This window comes from Erpetoichthys calabaricus, chromosome 15 (genome assembly GCF_900747795.2).
Source record: "Erpetoichthys calabaricus chromosome 15, fErpCal1.3, whole genome shotgun sequence".
In the NCBI taxonomy this organism is placed as follows: Eukaryota; Metazoa; Chordata; class Cladistia; order Polypteriformes; family Polypteridae; genus Erpetoichthys; species Erpetoichthys calabaricus.
In genome coordinates this window covers 37,718,265-37,740,528 of record NC_041408.2, presented here as the reverse complement: position 1 = coordinate 37,740,528, position 22,264 = coordinate 37,718,265, and the positions used below count along the sequence as shown (strand labels likewise).

General features: G+C 39.6%; 1 protein-coding gene across 2 annotated transcripts in view; it reads left to right on the top strand.

The window, feature by feature from the left end:
- ints9 (integrator complex subunit 9) overlaps positions 1-22,264 on the top strand; it is a 315,943-nt gene that overhangs the window by 238,022 nt on the left and 55,657 nt on the right. For both annotated transcript variants that reach the window (XM_051919331.1, XM_051919332.1), the window contains exon 12: positions 2,515-2,686. In XM_051919331.1, coding sequence (XP_051775291.1) covers positions 2,515-2,686 — 172 coding nt within the window. The remainder of the gene's footprint in view (positions 1-2,514; positions 2,687-22,264) is intronic.

The following is a 22,264-nucleotide window of genomic DNA, read 5'->3' as shown; positions in this document are numbered from 1 at the left end:
AATGAAAAACATATTCAAGAGGGTCTCCACCAAACACTAGATTATCCAAATACATTGCAGACTTTAAGGGTATTTGCATACAGTTTTTATACGTGGTCCCATCCATTTCAGGCCACCATAATGTTTGTGACATACCAAAGGAGGTATATTAAAACAGTCATATTTAGTACGTTGTTGCATATCACTTGCATGCAATGATTGATGGAAGTGTGGGATTCATAGGCATAAGCAGGTACTGAGTATCTTTTGTGGTGATGCTCTGCCAAGTCTCTAATGCAGCCATCTTCAGCTCCTGCTTGTTTCAGGGGATTTTCCCATATGCTTTCTTTTCAGCATATTGAAGGCATGTTCAATTGGATATAAATCTGGTGACTGACTTGGGTATTCAAGAATTACATTTTTTAGCTTTGTAAAACTCCTTTATTGCATTGGCACTATGTTCGTGATCATTATCTTGAGCAAATAAGATATTTCTATATACCTCAGAATTTATTGTGCCGTCAGCAGTTACATCATCAGTGAAGGTAAGTGTGCCAGTGCCTGTGGCAGCCATATATGCCAAAGGCATAACACCCCCATCCCCACCATGTTTAACAGATGAGGTGGTATGCTTTAGATCTTGAGGTAGCTCATTTTTATCTGCATACCTTGCTTTTGCCACCACTCTATTACAAGTTAATCTTTGTTTCTTCTGTCCACAAGACAATTTTCCAGAATTCTACAGGCTCTCAAGTCTTTTTTCACAAACTGTAATCTGGCCATCCTGTTCTTGTGGCTAACTAGTGGTTTGCATTTTCCAGTGTGGCTTCTGTTTTTCTGTTAATGAAATCTTATACAGATGGATGTGTATATATCAGAGACTACTGTCTCTTGAGGACTGTTTCTAAGGTGTTTGGGGCTTTTTCTTTAGCATAGTGAGGATTATTTTGTCTTCAGCAGTCAAGGTCTTCCTTGGCCTACCAGTCCCTTTGTGATTACTGCGCTCACCAGTGCATTCTTTCTTCCTAATGATATTCTAAACAGTTGATTTTAGTAATGCGAAGTATTTACCAATGTCTCTAATTGTTTTATTCTTGTTTTTCAGCCTCATAATATCCTAACTTCGACTTTCATTAGCATAGCTTTTGTCCTTATGTTGAACAGTGGCAACTACATACTCTAAGGGTTGAAGCAACCCTGGGTATCATGCCTGCACTAATGATGCAATGAAACACACATGTGACGCTAGTTGTCCCAAGCATTATGGTGCCCTGAACTGAGGGGACCATATATAAAAAGTGTTGCCATTTCTAAATGGTGTAACCGAAATATATGTAAATTCTCTTAAATTATAGTCTGCAATGTGCACTTTAATCACTGAATTGTTTGATTTGTAATTTTAAACTCTGGAGCAGAGGGGTAAATCAAAGAAAAATGTGTATTTGTCCCAAACATTATGGAGGGCTCTGTACAGTATATGAAATGTAATTATAAGTATGATTTAACATTTTAATTATCATATTGCAGTACTTGTTTCTTATGAATCATGCACACTAAGATACACACAGTGAATTAATTAACAGTCCATATAATTTTATTTATTTTGCCCTTTGTCAAATGTCTTTGTAAATGTTTGTGAGCAATAACAGAGAATAGTACAAAGTGGAAGTTTTTGACCTTTCACCAGTTTCATTTGATAACAGAAATGGGCGCTGTTGTGTTTTATGTCATTAACCACAACTACATTTATTTCTATGACACATTTTAATACATGATGATGTAGCACTACTGCCACTGAAAGGCACTATTCTTCTAATACTTAGCTCAGCTGAAGAAAAACCTGTCTTTCTCATTTTCCATTTTTCACTTTCTGATGGTGTTTGTGTTGCATCTTATATGATAATGATTTTTCTGTGCAGAGAAAACATCCAGGTTCACTCACACAACAAAAGCCCTTTGTTCCTGAATTGCAATTTGCTAACCTGCAATTTTCCAGTGATAAATAACTTTGTCATCATTTTTGTACATTGTGGGCAGAGCTGACATCAACACAACAATAATGACAGTGTGTAAGACTGAAATCTCAAAATACATTTAAAAAATTACAAAGTACAGAATTGTCAGTTACTAAAAGATGCAGAAACAATAAGTTAACTTTATTAAGTTTTTGAGTTCAGAATTTACCCTTGGTTCTGGAGGGACCCTTCTTCCGTGCACACTATACATACCTATAAATCTGTGTTGAGATATGTGGTTATGAATGTACTCTTCAATGGACTATGGATAAGAAAAATCAATCAGCATAATTTAGTCATTTTATTAGATATACTATGATACTTGTTCGCCCTAAAAACTAAACGTAAGGCTTTTGAAACTCTTATTTCTTGTGCCACTTTAATGTTTGTTTCTTTCTTCTCTGTTCATATTCTGTTTTAATCATTTTTAAATTTTCATTATCCTTTTTAATGATTTTAAAATAGTAATTTAAAATTTTCCATTACTTTGAATGTCTCTTGCATTTTTTTATGTTTGCAGCTTATTCAAACAAACAAACTGAAGCATTATTCTAGTGTCTACGGAGATTTTAGCAATGATTTTAAGCAGCCCTGTGTGGTATTCACTGGTCATCCTTCTCTTCGTTTTGGGGATGTTGTTCACTTCATGGAATTATGGGGCAAATCCAGCTTGAACACTATAATATTTACAGGTGAGAAGTGTTTTTTTTAGTTTTCTTCTGTGTGAATCATTGGCCCTATAATTACACTTTGCATAGTTTGATCAACTGACCTGGGACATTTCCCCTCTGATGCTTCTGGCCACTGCTTGAAAGGAGTGTTATATACTTTGAGACATTTAGAGACCGTACAGTTTTCCCCATGCTCCAAGATTTGTTCTCAAGGGAAGGCAGAGTGAACTGTTAACTACATCTCCAAAGGTCAGAGCTCATTTCACTGTGAGGTTATGCACCTCTAGTAAAGGAATCCGCTTTCTCATGGAAGTAAGCTTTGCCTTACTCAGCAATAAAATAGTATGGTGGCAACTCCAGATATCAGAAAGTCAGCTTAGGTTTAGTTTCCTTATTGTTGGTCGTCTACTTCAGCGTGGTCTAATAAGTAATCAGATTGACCTTTGATGTTAACAGGTAGTCACAGATCTTACCTGCAATATTCTCTTTTACTTTTAACAATTTAGTGTCTGTGTTTTCCGTACCTATTACGTACCGCAGATAATTCTTTCTGCCATCAAAAATGTATATTTTGCCAGGTGTGGATGAAAAAGGCACACTGAAAAGCAGGCATAATATTTTCTCAATTCTCTTTCTTTATTCATTCGGAGTCACGGTAAGTAGAGATTCAAAAGAGCATAACTTATTGCCGCAAAGCTCAACCCTGATCAAAAGCCAGGAGGGTTTTTTTATACTTCAGCATCTCATGATTAATAAGACAGAAAGAACATCCTTATCAAAACAGTAAAGTTAAACAATATGTCTGTTGAGCTAAGCATTATCTGTGTTTTCAAAGCTAAGCACAGGAGAGACGCCTTTGCATAAACTACATGTACTTTCTTCAGTCTTGTGACCTTGTCCCTGAAACATTCACTCTGAGAAAGGGAAAACAAGAAACAGCTTAGATTTTATTCATGTGGACACTATTTCTCCTGAACCCTGGAATAACATATTTTTGTTAGTTCATAAGCCAAAGCGTCTCTCACTGGCAAGGTACAAAATAGTTATTATAAAAATTCTAATTTACTAAACACACAAAAATACATGGTGCTGAGGAGAACATTCTTCTTCTACATTCCCCCCTTTTTGAACCAACAAAAATATGGGTGACATAGGAGTAGCACGGGAAAGAGTAGGAGAAGGGGAAGGAGTGGAAGAAAAGGAGGAAGAAATTGGAAGCATGCATTCTTCGTGTAACATATAAGCCTTGGCCACGGAGGCAGTGAAATACTGGGACACAAGATATCTAATTAGGGGGACTATACAGCAGGCCACAAGCAACAGAATGATAAAAGCAACGGCCAGTGAAATAAAAAACTGACCTGAGCCATCAGCCCCAGGGGCTAGAAATGCTAGAAGTGGTAGCTAATTCATTTGAAAGGGCAGTTAAACCTGGCAAAGCACAGGTGATTGATACATCGGGAGCCATATTATTAGGGATGCAAGTGCAGCACGCATCACCAAACATAGTACATACACCCCCCTTTTCGGCGAGAAGCATGAAGGGGGAACTATAATTACTAGAGAAGCAGGTATAATTGCCTTCATGAGACTGGAACATCGGGGGAGTCATGTGAGGAGTGGGGGGGGGGGGAAGAGGAGAGAAAGTGTAATGCAGTTACAGTCTTTTGGTGTGGATGGAGAGGTAAAAGGGCAAGGAGACAAGGAAGACCAACAGGGTCAGAAATATTAGAAAGAGGGAAAGGGACGGTAGCCAAATGTGGCCTGGCCGTAGCACAGGCGTAGCAATCAGATTGATTTACTTGCTTAGCCGAATATAATACCCACTAAAACCAACGGTTCTGATCGCCATAGCCAGTTTCAACTGAAAAAGTGGATGAAAGGGTGGAAATATTCATAATCTTAACAGGAGAAAAGTCTGAAACAGAAGTTGGGGAGACGGGTGTGTGTGCAGGAGAATGAGAGGTGTTAGTAACAGGATTGTCAATCTTAATTAGAAATCTCCCTAAAGGGTCTGTTCCAGATACATATGCCCCTAATATATAGGTTCCTGAGTCATGTAAAAAGGGGTTGTTCAAAGTGAAAATCAAGGGGTTACAATGGTTGTCAGCACATTCATGAGAGGCATGTCCTTTTATGATAGAAAATCGATTTTTCAAACCGTATTTTTGGGCCTCAAAAGGTTGAGAACCCCAGTCCTCAGTTCCAGTGTTAGCAAAAACCCATTGCCAGGTGTCGCAGTTACTTCCCCAATAATACTTCATAACAGTCATACACACGTATTTGTCAGACCAGGTCCACTGGGCTTGTCGACCAGTCCCACAGTTGATAACAGAGCAGAAATCAACCTGCACTGATGTGGTGATTCCTAACGGGAAAGTCAAGGTGACCAGGGCAGTAGACAAGGGAAAAGAAAGCATAGTAGCACAGCAATCAAGGGTGCCATCTCTTGCAATGTGAGGCGTGAATCCAGGTGGGCAATCCTTCCATTTTCACTGCATGTGGTGTGGACAGAAGAACTTGGAACGGTCCTCTCCACCTCGGCTGATGCCAATGTTTCCTCCGAGTGTCACGGACGAGGATCCAAGTGCCTAAGGGAATCGGCGTGTCTTTAGATGGAAGACTAGTCCTCCAGGCCTGGTTAACCTGCTCGTGGACTTCTTTCAGAGAAGCTCGGAGACCTGTAAGACAAGAGAGAAGATCATTGTCCACAGTATGCAGGTTAACATTTCCCATAACCATGCCCACAGGCATGGGTCGTCCGGTCAGAATTTCAAACGGCGATAGTCCTAATTGCCGGTGTGTTCTTCCCCTCAATCCCATTAAGGCCAGAGGCAAAGCGTCCGGCCAGGATAAATTTGTCTGCTCACAGATTTTTTGCTAATTTAGATTTTAGGGTGCCATTATCAGTTTGCAATTTCTGTGGTATGCCCCACCTAGGAATAATTTCTTTGATTAAAGCTTTGGCTACAGTTTTAGCATCAGCGTGTTTAGAAGGAAAAAATTCTACCCATCGGGAGAACACATCAACAATTACTAGACAATAACGGTAACCTTTAGACGGAGTTAGTTCAATGAAATCCATTTGGAGGTGTTCAAACGGACCCATTGGATTAGGTGTAACGGCGGGACTTACCTGGACTTACCTGGGTGCCCTTTCCTACATTAGACTTTTGATATAATGCACAGCATCTGCAGAACTGCTCTGCATATGTAGAGAAGCCTACAGCTTCCCAGTGTTTTTCAACATCTTGAATCATAGCGTCCTTTCCAGCATTGTCTAAGTCATGAGCGATTTTTGCTATACCTGGGAAAGAAGCCTTTGGGAGGAAAGGTTTGTTAGTTTGCCTATGGGTCCAGACTCCATCAGAGAGGGACCATTCTTTGGACCATTTTCTTTTTTCTCTGTCCGTGGCTGCACTCTGTAAAGAAACAAGTTGATTATCAAGGTCCTGGTTATTTCTCTGTTGGAATAAAGAGATTGGTGTGTTATTATATGCAGCCTGTTTAGCAAAGTGATCAGCTAATTCGTTTCCTTTGCTGACAGGATCTTGTTTTCCTATGTGAGCTTGACATTTAACGATCGCTAACTTTGATGGTTTAGTTATAGCTTCTAAGAGGGTTTCAATCAGCTTTTGATTTTGGATCAGTTTGCCAGCGCTGGTCTTAACCTGTACTAAAATAGAATGAATGGCATGAGGTACCTTTACTGGTAGGGGGCTCATGAGCACTTTGTTTGTCTGTATGTGGTTGCGTTAAAACTGCATTCATTAATCCCCCCTTTTTCGTCCACGAACAGAGTGAATGGACGAGAAAATAGTCAGTGAGAGCAATGCATTTTTTTAAAATCACATAGAGCCTTGTCAGCCTGCTATTCCACTGCATGCAGCCAGATGGCAGTGTTCGCTAGATTTTGTAAAGTCTGTGCTCCTCCTGAAAAACTTACAAGGCAAACAACTTCTCAGGCCGCAAGCTGGTACTACTTTTAAATTAGGAATTCATCCTACCGTGGTGCTATACATGCTAGCTTCCAGATCATGGAAAAGTCCGAGGCGGAACCGGGTCAGCGACAACAAGGAAACACTAATTTCCGTGGCGACCCAAGTGCCAGCTGCAAACAAAGACAATCCATTCTGGGAAACACACAGCACAACTCCATAACAAGAAAACATTCCCATCAAAAGCTATGCAGCCACAGAGAAATATGCTGACTTAACCTGTTGTTTTGTGACCGGTCTTGGAAGGTTTTGAATGATGGTGAAACGGCCGCTAAAGAGAGCTCTTGTATCGCAAGAAATGTCATGACCTAAATATTTAACGATAGCTTGAAGTAACTGCAGTTTTTTTTTTTTTCTTTTTTCTTTTTTTTTTTTCGACACTTTTTTATGGCCATTTTCACCTAAAAAGAATAGCAATTTTCTGAGTGTCATGTGCACTTGTTGTTTTTTTTTTTTCTCTTATCTACATACTGTATCAATTTATTATCTTTTTCCGGCCAAAAGCCTTCTAAATTTGAGCAAAAGCTTGGCCATAAACACAAGGGGCTTCAGTATATCCCTGAGGCATGACGGTCCAGGTCCATCGACGGTTTTGAAAGGTAAAAGCAAACCAGAATTGAGAATCAGGGTGCACGGGAATGGAAAAGAAAGCGTTAGCAAGGTCAATAACAGAGAAGTACCGGGCGGACGAGGGTATCGTGGAAAGAATAGTGGAAGGATTAGGAACAATAGGTGTTCTAGGAAAAACCGCAGAGTTAACTTGTAGGTCTTGAACAAAACGCCAGGACCCGTCAGCCTTTTTTACAGGTAAAAATGGGGGAGTTGACTGGAGAGTATGTAATTGGAATAATCGCTCCTCGCCTCACGAGATCAGAATATACGGCGGCAATGCCAGCCTCTGCCTCTGGAGACAGAGGATCCTGGACACGGTACGGGCGGAAGGAAGATTTTGAGAAAATCACCAGTGGCTCAGTGTGCTATCCTTCCATAATCATTTTTCCCTTGGGACCACAGTGCTAAGGAAACATGGGGAACCGAATCTCCTAAATAGAAAACGCTCTGTGAATATGTGAGGTGCACTGAAACAACAGCTTTAGTAGACAACAAAAATACATGGAATGTGCAAAGTTTCAGGGCATGTGCTAGAGGAAAGAAAAGATTCTAACCAAGGTGTGTCCACTTCAGTAGGGAAATACTGGGCAGTACAAGGCAGGGTGTCTGGGACTTGTAAGTGAGGAAAATAGATAGATAGATAGATAGATAGGCATGAGGGGAAAGAATGAAGGGCTTTCAAGAGGAAGGTGTGCAGGGAGATGTTCAGGGTACAGGCTGCAAAAGAGGGCTTGGGGTGTGAAGTGTGGCACAGGAGCTTAGGAATGGAGCAGCAAAAATCCTTGTTCAGTTTAAGAAAATTGAGACTGACAATTAAGTCATAAGATCCCATCCCAGCAGTTTCACGGGGCACAAAAGATTTAACAGAAAGCAACGAGTCAATAATGAAACTGTTAGTGCTGAGCTGTAATTGCAGAGGTTTTAGACCAGCAAAATATGAGGCTGTCCCGAGGCAGTGAGCACTTTTACTGTATCTGTCGAAGAAGGAACCTCCGTCAGTGCGTGGCTCCTGTGTCCATTTCAAAGGCAGTTTCTTTGCCATTAAAGTCAATAAAAGATCAGTTTCAGCATGACGAGTAAGCAAAGGAAACTGGAAAAAGTGGCAGGGGTCCCTGATAATTCTTAGGACCAAGGAATGTCATTAGGCTCAGGGAGAGGGGGTGACGGAGGCGCTTGTGTGGGCAGTTGCGTCTGAAATGTCCAAGTTCACCGCAGCCGTAACAGGCATATGACGCTGGCGTCTGCTCCGAAGGGTTAGGCATCTGAGCAAAAGGATTATTAGGGTTTGATAAATGGAACCCGCGTCCTCTTCCGTGCCCTCGCCCTCAACCTCCAAAGAATTTTCCACGTCCTCTCCCCCTAGCCAGGTCAGTTCTTCCAGTATAGTAATTTATTTGTGCAGCCAAAAGTTTGGTCTGTGTGTCTGACTCTTTTAATTTAGTCTGTCTGTCAGCATGCTCCGCTTGACTTCCTCGAACGTTGCGGTCTTCCAGCCTTTTTGCAGGACGTGCAGACTTTGCTTTGAATGTCACTTCTCAGTCCCGAGATGAAAGGAGGCACTGCAGCACGAGTTCTATCGTTTGTATTGTCTAGCCCAGAGTGATTAGCCATCAGATCTTGCAATCAGTGAGCCGGCTGAAATTAGTGACCAGTTTGTGCCCTTTTTATATTTTTTCTGCCAGGGCTCCTTTCAAAGGCTCTCACTGGGCGAGGAAAGGACCTTCATTCCAACGCCAAGGGACACCGTTATGATCACCGTGATTTACAGTTGCCCATGTAGTACTCAGCTGTCGACGGAGCACCTGTGTCCACTCTGCAGCATTTGTTTTATACATGTTATCTAGCTGCTGTAACAGCTCCACAAATTGTAGTCCACCGACTGCTCGTGCGCTGGGAGACAGATGACTTTTAATTTCTGCCATTGCAACCCAGTAGCACCTTGTGAATGATCTGAATTATCTTCCTCAGGGTCAAAATGTGAGGATGGGTCAGAATGATATTGTTCATCGTAAAAACCTGCTTCAGACGGTTCGTCTGTTAACAGGGGTGCAGTTGGAGGAGAGGGTGCAGGAGGTGGAAGCGGGGGAGTTTTGGTAAGGAGGGGGTGGACAGATTTACGGGGTATAGGGGGTCTTTCTTTTCGGTCTGCTTTCTTTTACTTTCAGGCTTGGGCGCTATCTCTATCTTCACTTTCTGCAATGCTAGCAATAATTCTTCCTTGTCTTTTTTGTGTTTTGACTTCAGCAGCCAGCAGGTTGTTACGCCTCTGCTTATTCCGCTTCTTACATGCCTTTTAAAATCCAACCCAGTCTGCTTCTCTATTAACTGTTTAGGGGACCCGCCTTTCAATCCCGACGGTGTACTAGGAGCCTGGTGATTCTCTGAAAATAATCCTTCTAACATTAGGTTTTGAGGACCCTGGGGGACCTGTTTGACTGGCTTGCTATTTATTTCCCATAGTAAGTGGCAGGCCTTCAACAGAGAGCAACTCAATCCCCAATTATTTCTCGTCCCACTTGTCGTCCCCAGAAATCAACCAGTCGACAAGTGGAAAACACGACCTCCCCTCTTCCAAATTTCACACGTACTCTAACTGCCCCTTTCACCCCTATTCCTCTTATTATTTAGGAACGTGCCACTCGGTCCTTTCTACTCGAAATCCTAAGGGGTGACTTACTAACATTCACACTGTGCCGTCACTCTCTATGAATCCCTAAAACCCTTCTATGTCGATACGGTATGATTCTCTATTGTTTCCGCATGCTTTTTTTTTTTTTTCTTTCTTCTTTTCCCCGTATACGTCTATTTCTCCCAGCACACCAGTCAAACCAACGGGAATCCCCCGAATCTACTCACCGCGACTCCTTCTGCCTGCCTGGAAAAATCCCATCCAGTTGCTTTTCGTTTCGGTCAGGAGGAGGTCAGCGACTCCCCACGCAGGAAAACGCCCAAGGTAGGCCAGTCCTAACTTTTACCGGAGCTGGTCCTCGATCCGCGGAAATCGGTCCACTTGGACGAACCCGCCCAGGGAGTCGTCTGCCCGTCTCCTGCCCCGCGTTGGGCGCCAAAAACTGTGGACGAAAAAGGCACACTGAAAAGCTGGCAGATAATATTTTCTCAATTCTCTTTATTTATTCATTCGGAGTCACAGTAAGTAGAGATTCAAAAGAGCATAACTTATTGCCGCAAAGCTCAATTGAACCCTGATCAAAAGCCAGGAGGGCTTTTTATACTTCAGCATCTCATGATTAATAAGACAGAAAGAACATCCTTATCAAAACAGTAAAGTTAAACAATATGTCTGTTGAGCTAAGCATTATCTGTGTTTTCAAAGCTAAGCACAGGAGAGACCCCTTTGCATAAACTTCATGTACTTTCTTCAGTCTTGTGACCTTGTCCCTGAAACATTCACTCTGAGAAAGGGAAAACAAGAAACAGCTTAGATTTTATTCATGTGGACACTATTTCTCCTGAACCCTGGAATAACATATTTTTGTTAGTTCATAAGCCAAAGCGTCTCTCACTGGCAAGTTACAAAATAGTTAATATAAAAATTCTAATTTACTAAACACACAAAAATACATGGTGCTGAGGAGAACATTCTTCTTCTACACAGGCTTATATGGAGACCAGCCTTCATGACAAGATGCTAAAATTTCATCTGATGTTCAAGGTGTGTGTCACAAGTTGAACAAGAAATTTCAAAGTTATAATATTGACACCTTCCTTTTTTTAAATTTGTTATGTTGCAGCCTTGTGCAAAAATCATTTAAATTCATTATTTCCTTCATCAGGCAACACTCAATACCCCCAAATGACAACCCGAAATCAAGATTGCCACCTCCACCATGCTTTACTATTGGAATGATATTGTGCAGTGATGAGCAGTACCTGGTCTTGTTCAATCATGATTCTTAGAACTGAGACCAGACTGTTCAGAGAATATTGTTTCTTACAGTCTTAGAGTCCTTTAGGTGCCTTTTTTCATACACACAAGTAAGCTGCCCACTCAAATGTCCTTCTGGAAATTCCACCCATCTCCACACTGCTTCTGTGGAGCTCAGCCAGAGTGACCATCAGGTTCTTAGCCACCTCTCTTACCAAGACTCTTCTCCCCCAGTTGCCCAGTTTGACCAGGTGGCCAACTCTAGGACAAGTCATTGTTGTTCCAGGCTTGTTCCATTTAAGAATTATGGAGGTCACTGTGCTCTTGAGAACCTTTAGTGGTGTAGAATTTTTTGTAGCCTTCCCCAGATCTATGCCTCAACACAGTCCTGTTTTTGTTTTTTTTTTTGTTTGTTTTTTTTTATTTTGATTTTATTAAAGGCACACAACATTCCATACAAATAAATCAATTTTTACAAACATAACATCGAAAACAAATCAACCCCCACCCTTGAAGTCCTGTTTCTATACTTTGCAGGCAATTCCTTCAACCTCAGGGTTTGGTTGTTGCTCTGAGACATGTTGTCAGCTGTGGGACTTTATATAGACAGGTGTATGCCTTCTCTAATCATGTCCAATCAATTGAATTTACCACAGGTAGACTCCAAACAAGGTGTAGAAACATCTTTCGCGATGATCAATAGAATGGGATGCACCTAAGCCAAATTTTAAAGGTCATAGCAAAAATTTCTGATATCCTGGTTTTGCTTTGTCATTGTGTGGCGTGTTAGATGATGAGGAAATTCCATCCATCCATTTTCCAACCCGCTGAATCCGAACACAGGGTCACGGGGGTCTGCTGGAGCCAATCCCAGCCAACACAGGGCACAAGGCAGGGAACCAATCCCGGGCAGGGTGCCAACCCACCGCAGGACACACACAAACACACCCACACACCAAGCACACACTAGGGCCAATTTAGAATCGCCAATCTGCCTAACCAGCATGTCTTTGGACTGTGGGAGGAAACCGGAGCGCCCGGAGGAAACCCACGCAGACACGGGGAGAACATGCAAACTCCACGCAGGGAGGACCCGGGAAGCGAACCCAGGTCCCCAGGTCTCCCAACTGCGAGGCAGCAGCGCTACCCACTGCGCCACCGTGCCGCCCTGATGAGGAAATTAATTTAAACAATTTTAACATAAGCCTGCAACATAACTAAATGTAAAAAAAGAGAATAGGTCTGGATATTTCCTGAATAAATTGTATGTCACAGTGTAGGATGTATGAGGTTTTAGAAATTTAGTCACTTGACTTTGAGAGATTGCTAGTGGCCCACGTAAACCAAACACTGCCAGTCATTACTAGGGTGCTAAAGTACTCTTTTCCTAGGTTTCCTTGGTTAAGAATACTTGACAACATCAATAACATTTTATCAATAGTTGAGATATAGTGGGTATCTGATTCTTCCTAAATACGTCATCAATAAATATAGAAATCTTGTTGAGTTTTTGGAAAACGTTACAGATGCACTAGGAGACATCAAGTTTCGGTACAAGTGCTATGTGACTTGACCATGTACTGTTCTTAATCATTTTCTGCCTATGCATCCTCTGTATACTTCAGAGGTGTTCTCTTATCAATGTACCTTGGTCAATGCAGATGTCATGTGAAGTAAGGTACATGAATTTTGAATGGGTGCAGTGGTAGTGCTGCTGCCTCGCAGTTAGGAGACCCGGGTTCACTTCCATGGTCCTCCCTATGTGGAGTTTGCATGTTCTCCCTGTGTCTGCATAGCGTGGGTTTCCTCCGGGTGCTCCGGTTTCCTCCCACAGTCCAAAGACATGCAGGTTAGGTGGCTTGGCGATTCTAAATTGGCCCTAGTGTGTGCTTGGTGTGTGTGTGTGTCTTGCGGTGGGTTGGCACCCTGCCCGGAATTGGTTCCTGCCTTGCACCCTGTGTTGGCTGGGATTGGATCCCCCGTGACAATGTGTTCAGATTCAGCAGGTTGGAAAATGGATGGATGAACTCTGAATATTTTTTTTAAAACACTGGGAGCAGACAGCACTGAGTTTTTTGGTCATTAATATATTCATATAGGGCGCATAGAGTTGGGTCTTTGGGCACAAGATTCTCTGTCTTCCGTTCCCAGGTGTGGCGGTGGGATATCTGGAGATAATGGTGACCTTTTAGCCTTTAATGTGTATGTTGCAGTTCCATTACTTAGTGTTTAGCATGATGGAGCTTATTAACAGGATTGGTAATCTGTCATCCTATAATTTTTTCTCTGGTCCCACTTGACCTGTATTTTGACACACAACTCCTTAAATTCAGGAACCAGAAAAATACAAGAATCTTGGCCAAATTAATGTTAAAACCTTGTATATTATTTAGCACAAAGCAAAATACAATAAGCTGCTTCTATTGTATGTAATATTTAACCTCTGTAATGCATTTATAGTGTAAGTAATAAAGTAAAACAAAGCTTTTGCAATGTAGTAGCATGAATACAGAGATTTACTAATCTCTTGTGTATTCAAAAATGAATGAATATACAGTGCATATATAGACTCTGGGTCTCTTTGTGTAATTAGCCAAAATTCTTTTCTGTATATAATATTTGTAGTTTGTTGTACCAGGACTATTATTATTATTAGTTCGTTAGAGTTCCATACTCTTCAACATGCCACATGCAATTGCTCATAAGTAAAACATTCCTGCCATAGATTATCTTGTGATTTTCCTATTGACTGACCTTCACATTTCTTCACAACAGTTTCAGCTCATGTATAGTTAACAGGACATTGCCCTGAAGAATTTTCTCATTCAGAGCTAAATTCCTGGATCCTTCTGTTATGGCATGCCATCCAGGACCTGGTGCAGCAAAGCATTCCCTCACTATAACACCACCACCACAATGTTTGATGATTGAGATGATGCTTTACAGATGTGACTAAATTTGTTGGTAGCCCTCCACAAATCCATCTTTGCTTAAGAATTTTGATTCAACAGAATATTTAAAATAATAACATAAATTAAACTGGCATGGACAAAAATGATAGGACCCTTAATGTTTTGTTGCATAGCCTTTACAGGCAATCACTTTAAACAAGCAATTCCTATAGCTCTCAATGAGACTTCAGTAACTGTCAAAAGGTAGCATGGCCCACTCTTCCAGAGCAAAATGCTACAGCAGTGTCAGATTTGAAGGGTGCCTTCTCACGACTTAATATTTAAATTCTTTTCATAGATGTTCAGTAGGATTCAAATCAGAGTTCATAGAAGGTCACTTTAGAATATTCCAATGTTTTGTTCTAAGCCATTCGTAGGTGCTTTTAGCTGTGTGTTTTGAATCATCCTGTTGGAAGATCCATAACCTGTGACTGAGACAGAGCTTTCTGACACTGCGGACTACATTTTGCTCCAGAATGTCTTGATAGTCGTGAGATTTCATTGGTTCCTGCACAGACTCAAGACACCCTGTGCTGGATGAAGCAAAGCAGCCAAAACATAACTGAGCCTCCTCTATGTTTCACAATAGGTATGGTGTTCTTTTCTTTGAAAGCTTAATTTTTCATCTGTCGACACGGAAATGATATGACTTGCCAAAAAGCTCCAGTTGTGTCTTATCTGTCCAAAGGACATTCTCCCAGAAGCATTGTGGCTTGTCAGTGTACATTTTAGTGAATTCCAGGCTGGCTTTTTTATGTTTTGCTTTCAACAGCAAAGTCCTCCTGGGTCCTTTTTCATTGAGCCCACTGTCACTCAAAAAGCAACGGATGGTACAGTCAGACACTGATGGACTTTGACCTTGGAGTTCATTTTGTATCTCTTTGAAAGTTGTCTTTGGCATTTTGTCTGCCATTCTCACTATCTTTCTGCCTATTCTGGGGTCGATTTTTCTGTTATGGCCACATCCAAGGAGGCTGGCTACAAACCAGTGGACCTTAAACTTAATAATAATTGAAATTGTTGTCACAGAAACATGAAGTTTCTTGGAGATGGTCTTATAGCCTTTGCCTTTAACATCCATCCATCCATTATCCAACCCGCTGAATCCGAACACAGGGTCACGGGGGACTGCTGGAGCCAATCCCAGCCAACACAGGGCACAAGGCAGGAACCAATCCCGGGCAGGGTGCCAACCCACCGCAGGACACACACAAACACACCCACACACCAAGCACACACTAGGGCCAATTTAGAATCGCCAATCCACCTAACCTGCATGTCTTTGGACTGTGGGAGGAAACCGGAGCGCCCGGAGGAAACCCACGCAGACACGGGGAGAACATGCAAACTCCACGCAGGGAGGACCCGGGAAGCGAACCCGGGTCTCCTTACTGCGAGGCAGCAGCGCTACCACTGCGCCACCGTGCCGCCCCCTGCCTTTAACATGCTTGTCTATAATGTTCTTTACAATCTCCTCAGGCAACTCTCGCCTTTGCTTTCTCTGGTCCATGTTCAATGTGGGACCCCTGATGATATGAAACAGCAGAGTGACTACTTTTCTCCATTTAAATAGGCTGAATGGCTGATTGCATGATTGGAGTCTTGTGATACTAAGAAAACAGCTAGTTTGAAAAATCACTCTAATCAAATTATGTATTACCTTTTTGTAGGGGTACCAACAAATGTGTCCAGGCCATTTTAGAATAAGCAATAATTAATCTCTTTTCATACTTGCTATGTGTTACTTGACATATTGAAAAAATGCAGGTATACTGTACATGGGACAATTTTTCATTTAATTACTTTTCAGCACTTTTTCAATGAGTTGTAAGGATACCAACAAGTTTGTTCACATTTATGATATGAACCAAGTCATCCAAAAAAATCCACTTTTGTGTAGAGATGCTCCAAACAGGATATTTACAGCCAGTACTGATAACCATTTTCATGTCTTCCAAATGACCAGTTTCTTAGGTGAAAGAAACCATAAACCATGGGTGATGTGATGTTTAATTTTATTTAAACAAAATTATTTTTCAATATCTGTAAAACAAAGCATTTTACTTAAAATAAATAAAATAATCACCTACACAGTTTTTACTAATAAAATGTGTTTATAATGTTTTTCATGACATATAACAATAGTGAAAACAAGCTAAAATAGTAAAATGCTTGTCATAACTACAGCTATTCTAATAAGATGTTTAAGAAGAAGACAGCAGCCCACTGCAACTAAAAGTCATAAGTTGGACTAATTAACCTAATTTTAGCTAAAAAGCCTATTGTTTAATAAGCACTTAGGGCAGATTGTTCAAATGAAATATAGTACTGCAGACAGTCACCAAATGCAACATCAGTAACTGTAAATACCTACAAAATATTAAAGATACAATATGCTATTGCAAAAGCGAATTACATACTTTTAGTAGCACCCCAAATTTCTCCCCCTTTACTAAGTCCATAAACCTCAACAGTCTCTTTAAACATAATTTCCATACACTTATCAGTTGACCCAAAGCAGAGCAATATGTTTCAGGACAGCTGATACTTGTTCCAGTCATCCATTTAATTAACCCTTTCAAATCTAGGCCCCATAAAATCTGCCGGATATTTCACTCTATTGTTTTCTGACCCAGAACAAATTCAGTTTTTCAAGTCATGCCAGTTATGAACAATACTACACAATATAACAATTAGTGAGAAAAAAATGAAAGATAACTTAAAACTGCAGTTTTGGTATTTTTGTTGTCAAAAACAACCAGAATATACTGAATAAAAGAAACTGAAATGAAAAAATAAACCACATCAGCCCTCTTTGATAAAATAAGTTACCACAAGTCTCTGATGTATTTCTCAGCAATCTTGTGCCAGCTCTTTGTAATAATGAAATAAAAAGATATTGTGCGTACTAAGATGAGGTAATGTAGACGAACTGTTAAATTAATTGCTCGCTCCATGGACTGACATTTGTGCCTATTAATGTGCAAATAAAGAATTGTTCTGCATTCTCATCTGGTCTCCATAAATGACTACTTTGAAAATACAGGAGAGCTTTTTCCACAACAGAATCAATTGCTGAACTGTCAAGTCAGTGAGTAAGTAAGTAACCAATAGCATAGCAAGGAATAGTTAAGAAGAACTGAGATTCCTTTGTGGGAAGAACATAAGATATATAAAGAATAAATGGATAGAGCACTATATAGCACTCATACCAAAAAATATTGGCACTAGTAGAAAGCAAGGGTGTGCCAAGCAGGGGCATGCAGCAGTAGAAACCAGCAAGTGAATAAGAAAGTTACTTGTGGTGAATAGTATTTATTAAGCATTTTCTTTGTAAGAAGGAGTAATGTGTGAACGTTTACTTGATAAACAGGTCTTAGCTTTCAAAAAAGTTAGTGCTAGTAAGGTGCTAACAATGACAGCATAAGTGTTTGTGAATCGAAAGAACAGACAGTTTAGGCAGAGGCACAGAGCCTAAAAGTAAGTAAATGATGACAGGTGCAGAGTTAGGAAAGCAGACCAGGGAAAAGTAAACTTTAATAACTTCAAAGACAGACACACAGATGGCTGTTGATCCTGAAAAATATTACTTAATTTTAATTTATTCATTTGAATAATTTTAGTAAAATATTTTAAATTAAAAGGGGTTGAGTGGTCAAGTAATACAAAACCTAATTTTCAAAAATAATAGAAGGATGGCTTGGACTTGTCAGTCTTCCTTGAAAACTACATGTGTAGGAGGTGCCAGCTGATCCAATATCTCAATCTCATGGTCACTGAACCTAAGGAGGTCACTGGTTTGTGTTGTAGTAGAGAATTGGTGGACCTGGCCCAGGTATCTTTTATCGAGATAGTGTGCACCCCTAGGGTTGTGCAGATAGAGAGAGTTGGGTCACAGTTAAACCTAGGCTCAAGGTAAAGAGTGCACACTGTCCAGGGACATCATCTCCAGAATTGTAACTGTCAAACCATTTTCAGTACCTTTCGGAGCTAGATGGTGACTTTGAAAACTTCTTTTTTTATTTCAAAACATTCCAATATACAGTATATCAATAAATTGTTTTTTAAGCAATTAGATTCAACTATAACCTCATTTATTTGGAACTCAAATGCTCACGTATCCGAAGAGCAACCCTACAAAGACCTCAGGCAAAAGGTGGCATGGCTTTACCTAATTTCCAGTTTTATTACTGGGCAGCAAACATACAAGCCATAAAAACCTGGACACAAAAAAATGAACATACACAGGCTTGGCCCGCAATAGAAATAAAATTCTGTAGTACTTCTTTATACTCCCTGCTCTGCGCTCCAATAAATGCAAGTTATCGCAAATATACTAATAACCCAATTGTGCTTTACTCACTCAGAATATGGAACCAATTTATAAAGCAATTTAAGATGGAAAATCTTTTATCTGTGGCACCTCTGCAAGAGAACCACCTCTTTCAACCCTCACAAACATATCCAGTTTTTAATACCTGGAAAAGATTTGGGATTAAATTGCTCAGAGATCTTTATATAGACAATATCTTTGCATCCTTTGAACAATTACGTTCCAAATTCAACCTCCCAGCTACACATTTCTTTCACTATCTTCAAATTAGAAACTTTGTTAAACAGAAACTGTCCGATTTTCCTCATCTCGTACCCTCCACCATGCTGGGAAAAATACTGCTCAATTTCGTGGAATTAGACACCATTTCCACATTATATAAAATCTTATTAGAATCCCTTCCTTTCAAAGATCCAAGAGGACATTGGGAAAAACATCTCTTAATCAATATATCAGAAAAGGAGTGGAAGGTAGCATTGCAGAGAATTCACTCGAGCTCCATATGCGCAAAGCATAGAATTATTCAACTAAAAATTTTATATCAAGCTCATCTGTCTTGCTTAAAACTGTCCAAAATATTTCCGGGGCAAGATCCAACCTGTGAACGCTGCAACCAAGCTCCTGCCTCACTGGGTCACATGTTTTGGGCCTGCACCAAATTAACATCATTTTGGACAAAAATTTTTAAGTGCCTTTCAGACAGCCTTGGTGTCACAATCCCTCCTAACCCATTAACAGCTGTGTTCAGTGTTTTTCCAGACGGACTTGAAGTGGAGAAGGACAAGCAAACGGTGATTGCATCCACTACACTTTTGGCACGCAGACGTATTTTGTTAAATTGGAAGAATCCTAACTCTCCTCTGATAAGTCAGTGGGAAACCGATGTTTTATATTATTTGAAATTGGAAAAAATCAAATTTTTCAAAACCTGGCAGGATCTAATCAATAATATTTTAGAATAAGAAGAAATAATTATTTCTGTATTTCTTTCCCTTCTTCATTTTTTATTTACCTATATATATTTTTTCCTTTCTTTTGTTTATTTTTGCCCTTAAAAAGCCCTAAGCAATTCTCCTTTGGCCATGCTGTCCTTCTCAAGGGTGGGGTTTGATTTGTCTTCAATTATTTTTTGTATAAATTGATCTGTTTGTATGGAATGATTACAATAAAATTAATAAATAAACTTAAAAAAAAAAAAAAATGAAAACTCTAGGTGGTAGGCAGGTATGAGAAGCCCCAACAGGCTACCTCAAAACCAGTTTCAAGAAAGAAGAGAGATAGTGATAATGGGGGCTTTAGTCATTAGGGGGACTGAAAGACTGAAATACAGTCTTACAAGTTGTCCTCTTTTATTACCTTATTCTATAATTGGTTTCTGGCGCTTTAGTCTGCTCTATCACACACTTCGCCTTTTTCATTTCCTGAGCTTTTTTTTTTTTTTTTTATAAATCATTTGTCCCCACAACACACAACAGCATATGCAATATGTAGATGGTTTGGCTCTTTCAACAATCTAAGGCATTTATTAAAAATACAATATAGTAATTCAGTTAAGACTTAATTTTAATCGAAAAATATATATATTTTAAAATATGCTTTAGTTTATAATGTAGATTCATTTGGCAAATTTATATACACCATGATTGTGAAGAAATAATTTGAAAAACTTGAACTTGAAAAAATACTAAACTTCTCCATTAAGTTTAAGTCAATGATATATCAACAAGACATGCGGCCTTTTTTAGGCAGTTTTGGATGAAGAAGTTATCTGATTTATTGCATGTTTTCTTCTTTAAAAAATTGGGACTGTGCTCCCCTTGACTTTCTCATAATCTGAGATAGAGAAAAAAGTCATCAGAACCACTTCTAGTTGAATGATATTTCTCAAGTATCATCTTTTTTCTCATCATAACTAATTAATAATACACAATCATTTATCTCTACTTATAATCAAACTTTATATTAAAATATTTTCACACTTAGAGAGGTCGAAAACGGTGGTGGAATTTTTTCATGATTACATATGTATTACCTATATTAAGTGCAAAGTAAAAAGAGTTATAGTCAACTAAAAACATAGAAAAGGTGTGTAGTATTATATAATATTTGTTGCAATAAATTGCTATAGGTAAAACTGCATTTAACTACATTTATGGGCGGAGTGGTGGCTCTGAGGCTAAGGATCTGCGCTGGTATCCCGAAGGTTGCTGGTTCAAATCCCCATCACTGCCAAAAGAGATCCTGCTCTGCTGGGCCTTTGAGCAAGGCCCTTAACCTGTAATTGCTCCAGGGGCGCTGTACAATGGCTGACCCTGCGCTCTGACCCCAAGGGGTATGCGAAAACTACCAAATTCCTAATACAAGAAATTGTAAAAGGCGACACAAGAAAAAAAAAAAAAAAAAAAAATATTAATTATGACAATGATGGCGGAAATAAAAAAGAAATATATAAAATGAAATGTATTACCAGGAACACGACAGAGATGTAGCAGCTTATTGTTTCCATTACATTTTTATATTTACATGGCATGTTCAATGTTTACACGTTATTGTTAAACTGATGATGTATACATTAAAATAAAATTAATAATAGTTATTGAAAGAATACTGTATGTGTTATATTGAATACAGTTTTTAATATTGTGTATACATTTATGTTTCCATGATACAAAAAATTTGGATGGTGGTTTAAAAAAAATTCTACTTCAAGTTGACTAATTTTTCTCAAATTTCATATGTTTGCTTTTTATCATATTAAATATCTATGCAAAATTTGAATAATCTGTCTGGAATTATAACGATAGTTTACTTAAAAATTTGGAAAAGTATTCACTTAAAGTACCACATCCAGTTGTTGGAAGTGGCCCAAAAGTTGATAGGATTCCTAATTTTTGATATAAAGCAGGTGTACAAAATCTCATTGACCTAGGTCAAAGCATTTTCGAGCTATCATGTTTACACACTGACAGACATAATTTAAAAAATATTTTCGGACTCAGGAAGGTCTAAAACGTGAAGATTCATCAAAGATCGAATTTTTTCACAATTCCTTTACTTTGTCTATACCAGGGGTGTCGAACTCCAGTCCTGGAGGGCCGCAGTGGCTGCAGGTTTTCATTCTAATCACCTTCTTAATTAGTGACCTGTTTTTGCTGCTAATTAACTTCTTTTGCCTTAGTTTTAATTAACTCGACTCAGACCCCTTAGTTCTTTCTATTTCCTTAATTAGCAGCCAAACAATAATGAGACACAAAACGAGCAAACAGGTGACCAGCTAACCGCATTATCTGAACATAAAGAAAGGTGAGGGTCTCGGAAAGGTTGATCTCTCAGGTCAATAATCAGAAACAGAAAATCAGCAGTTTGGGAAATGTCTGCTGTAGCAAAATGAGAGCAGCAGCAAGCTGTGGAATTAAGTAACGGGTTTAATTAACAGCAAGAACTGGCTTCTCATTAAGAAACTGGTTGGAGTGAAATTGGTTGGAGTTTGAAACCCCAGTTTAGCTGGTCATCTGTTGGCTCGTTTCACATCTCATTTCTGTTTGGCTGCCATTTAATGAAGAAAAGAATAAATTGAGAGGATTGAATCCTTAAAAACAGGGCTATTACAATTCTAGGGAAAGGAGTTAATTAGCAGTGAAAACTGGTCACTGATTAGGAAAAGGGTTAGAATGAAAACCTGCAGCCACTGTGGCCCTCCAGGCCTGGAGTTCGACACCTGTGGTCTATACTATGTATACAAGAAAGTTAAAAGGGCCATAGTAACACTTTAGAGTAGGTACTGTAAAAATGCACCTCTTGGTCATTTATTATTATGTA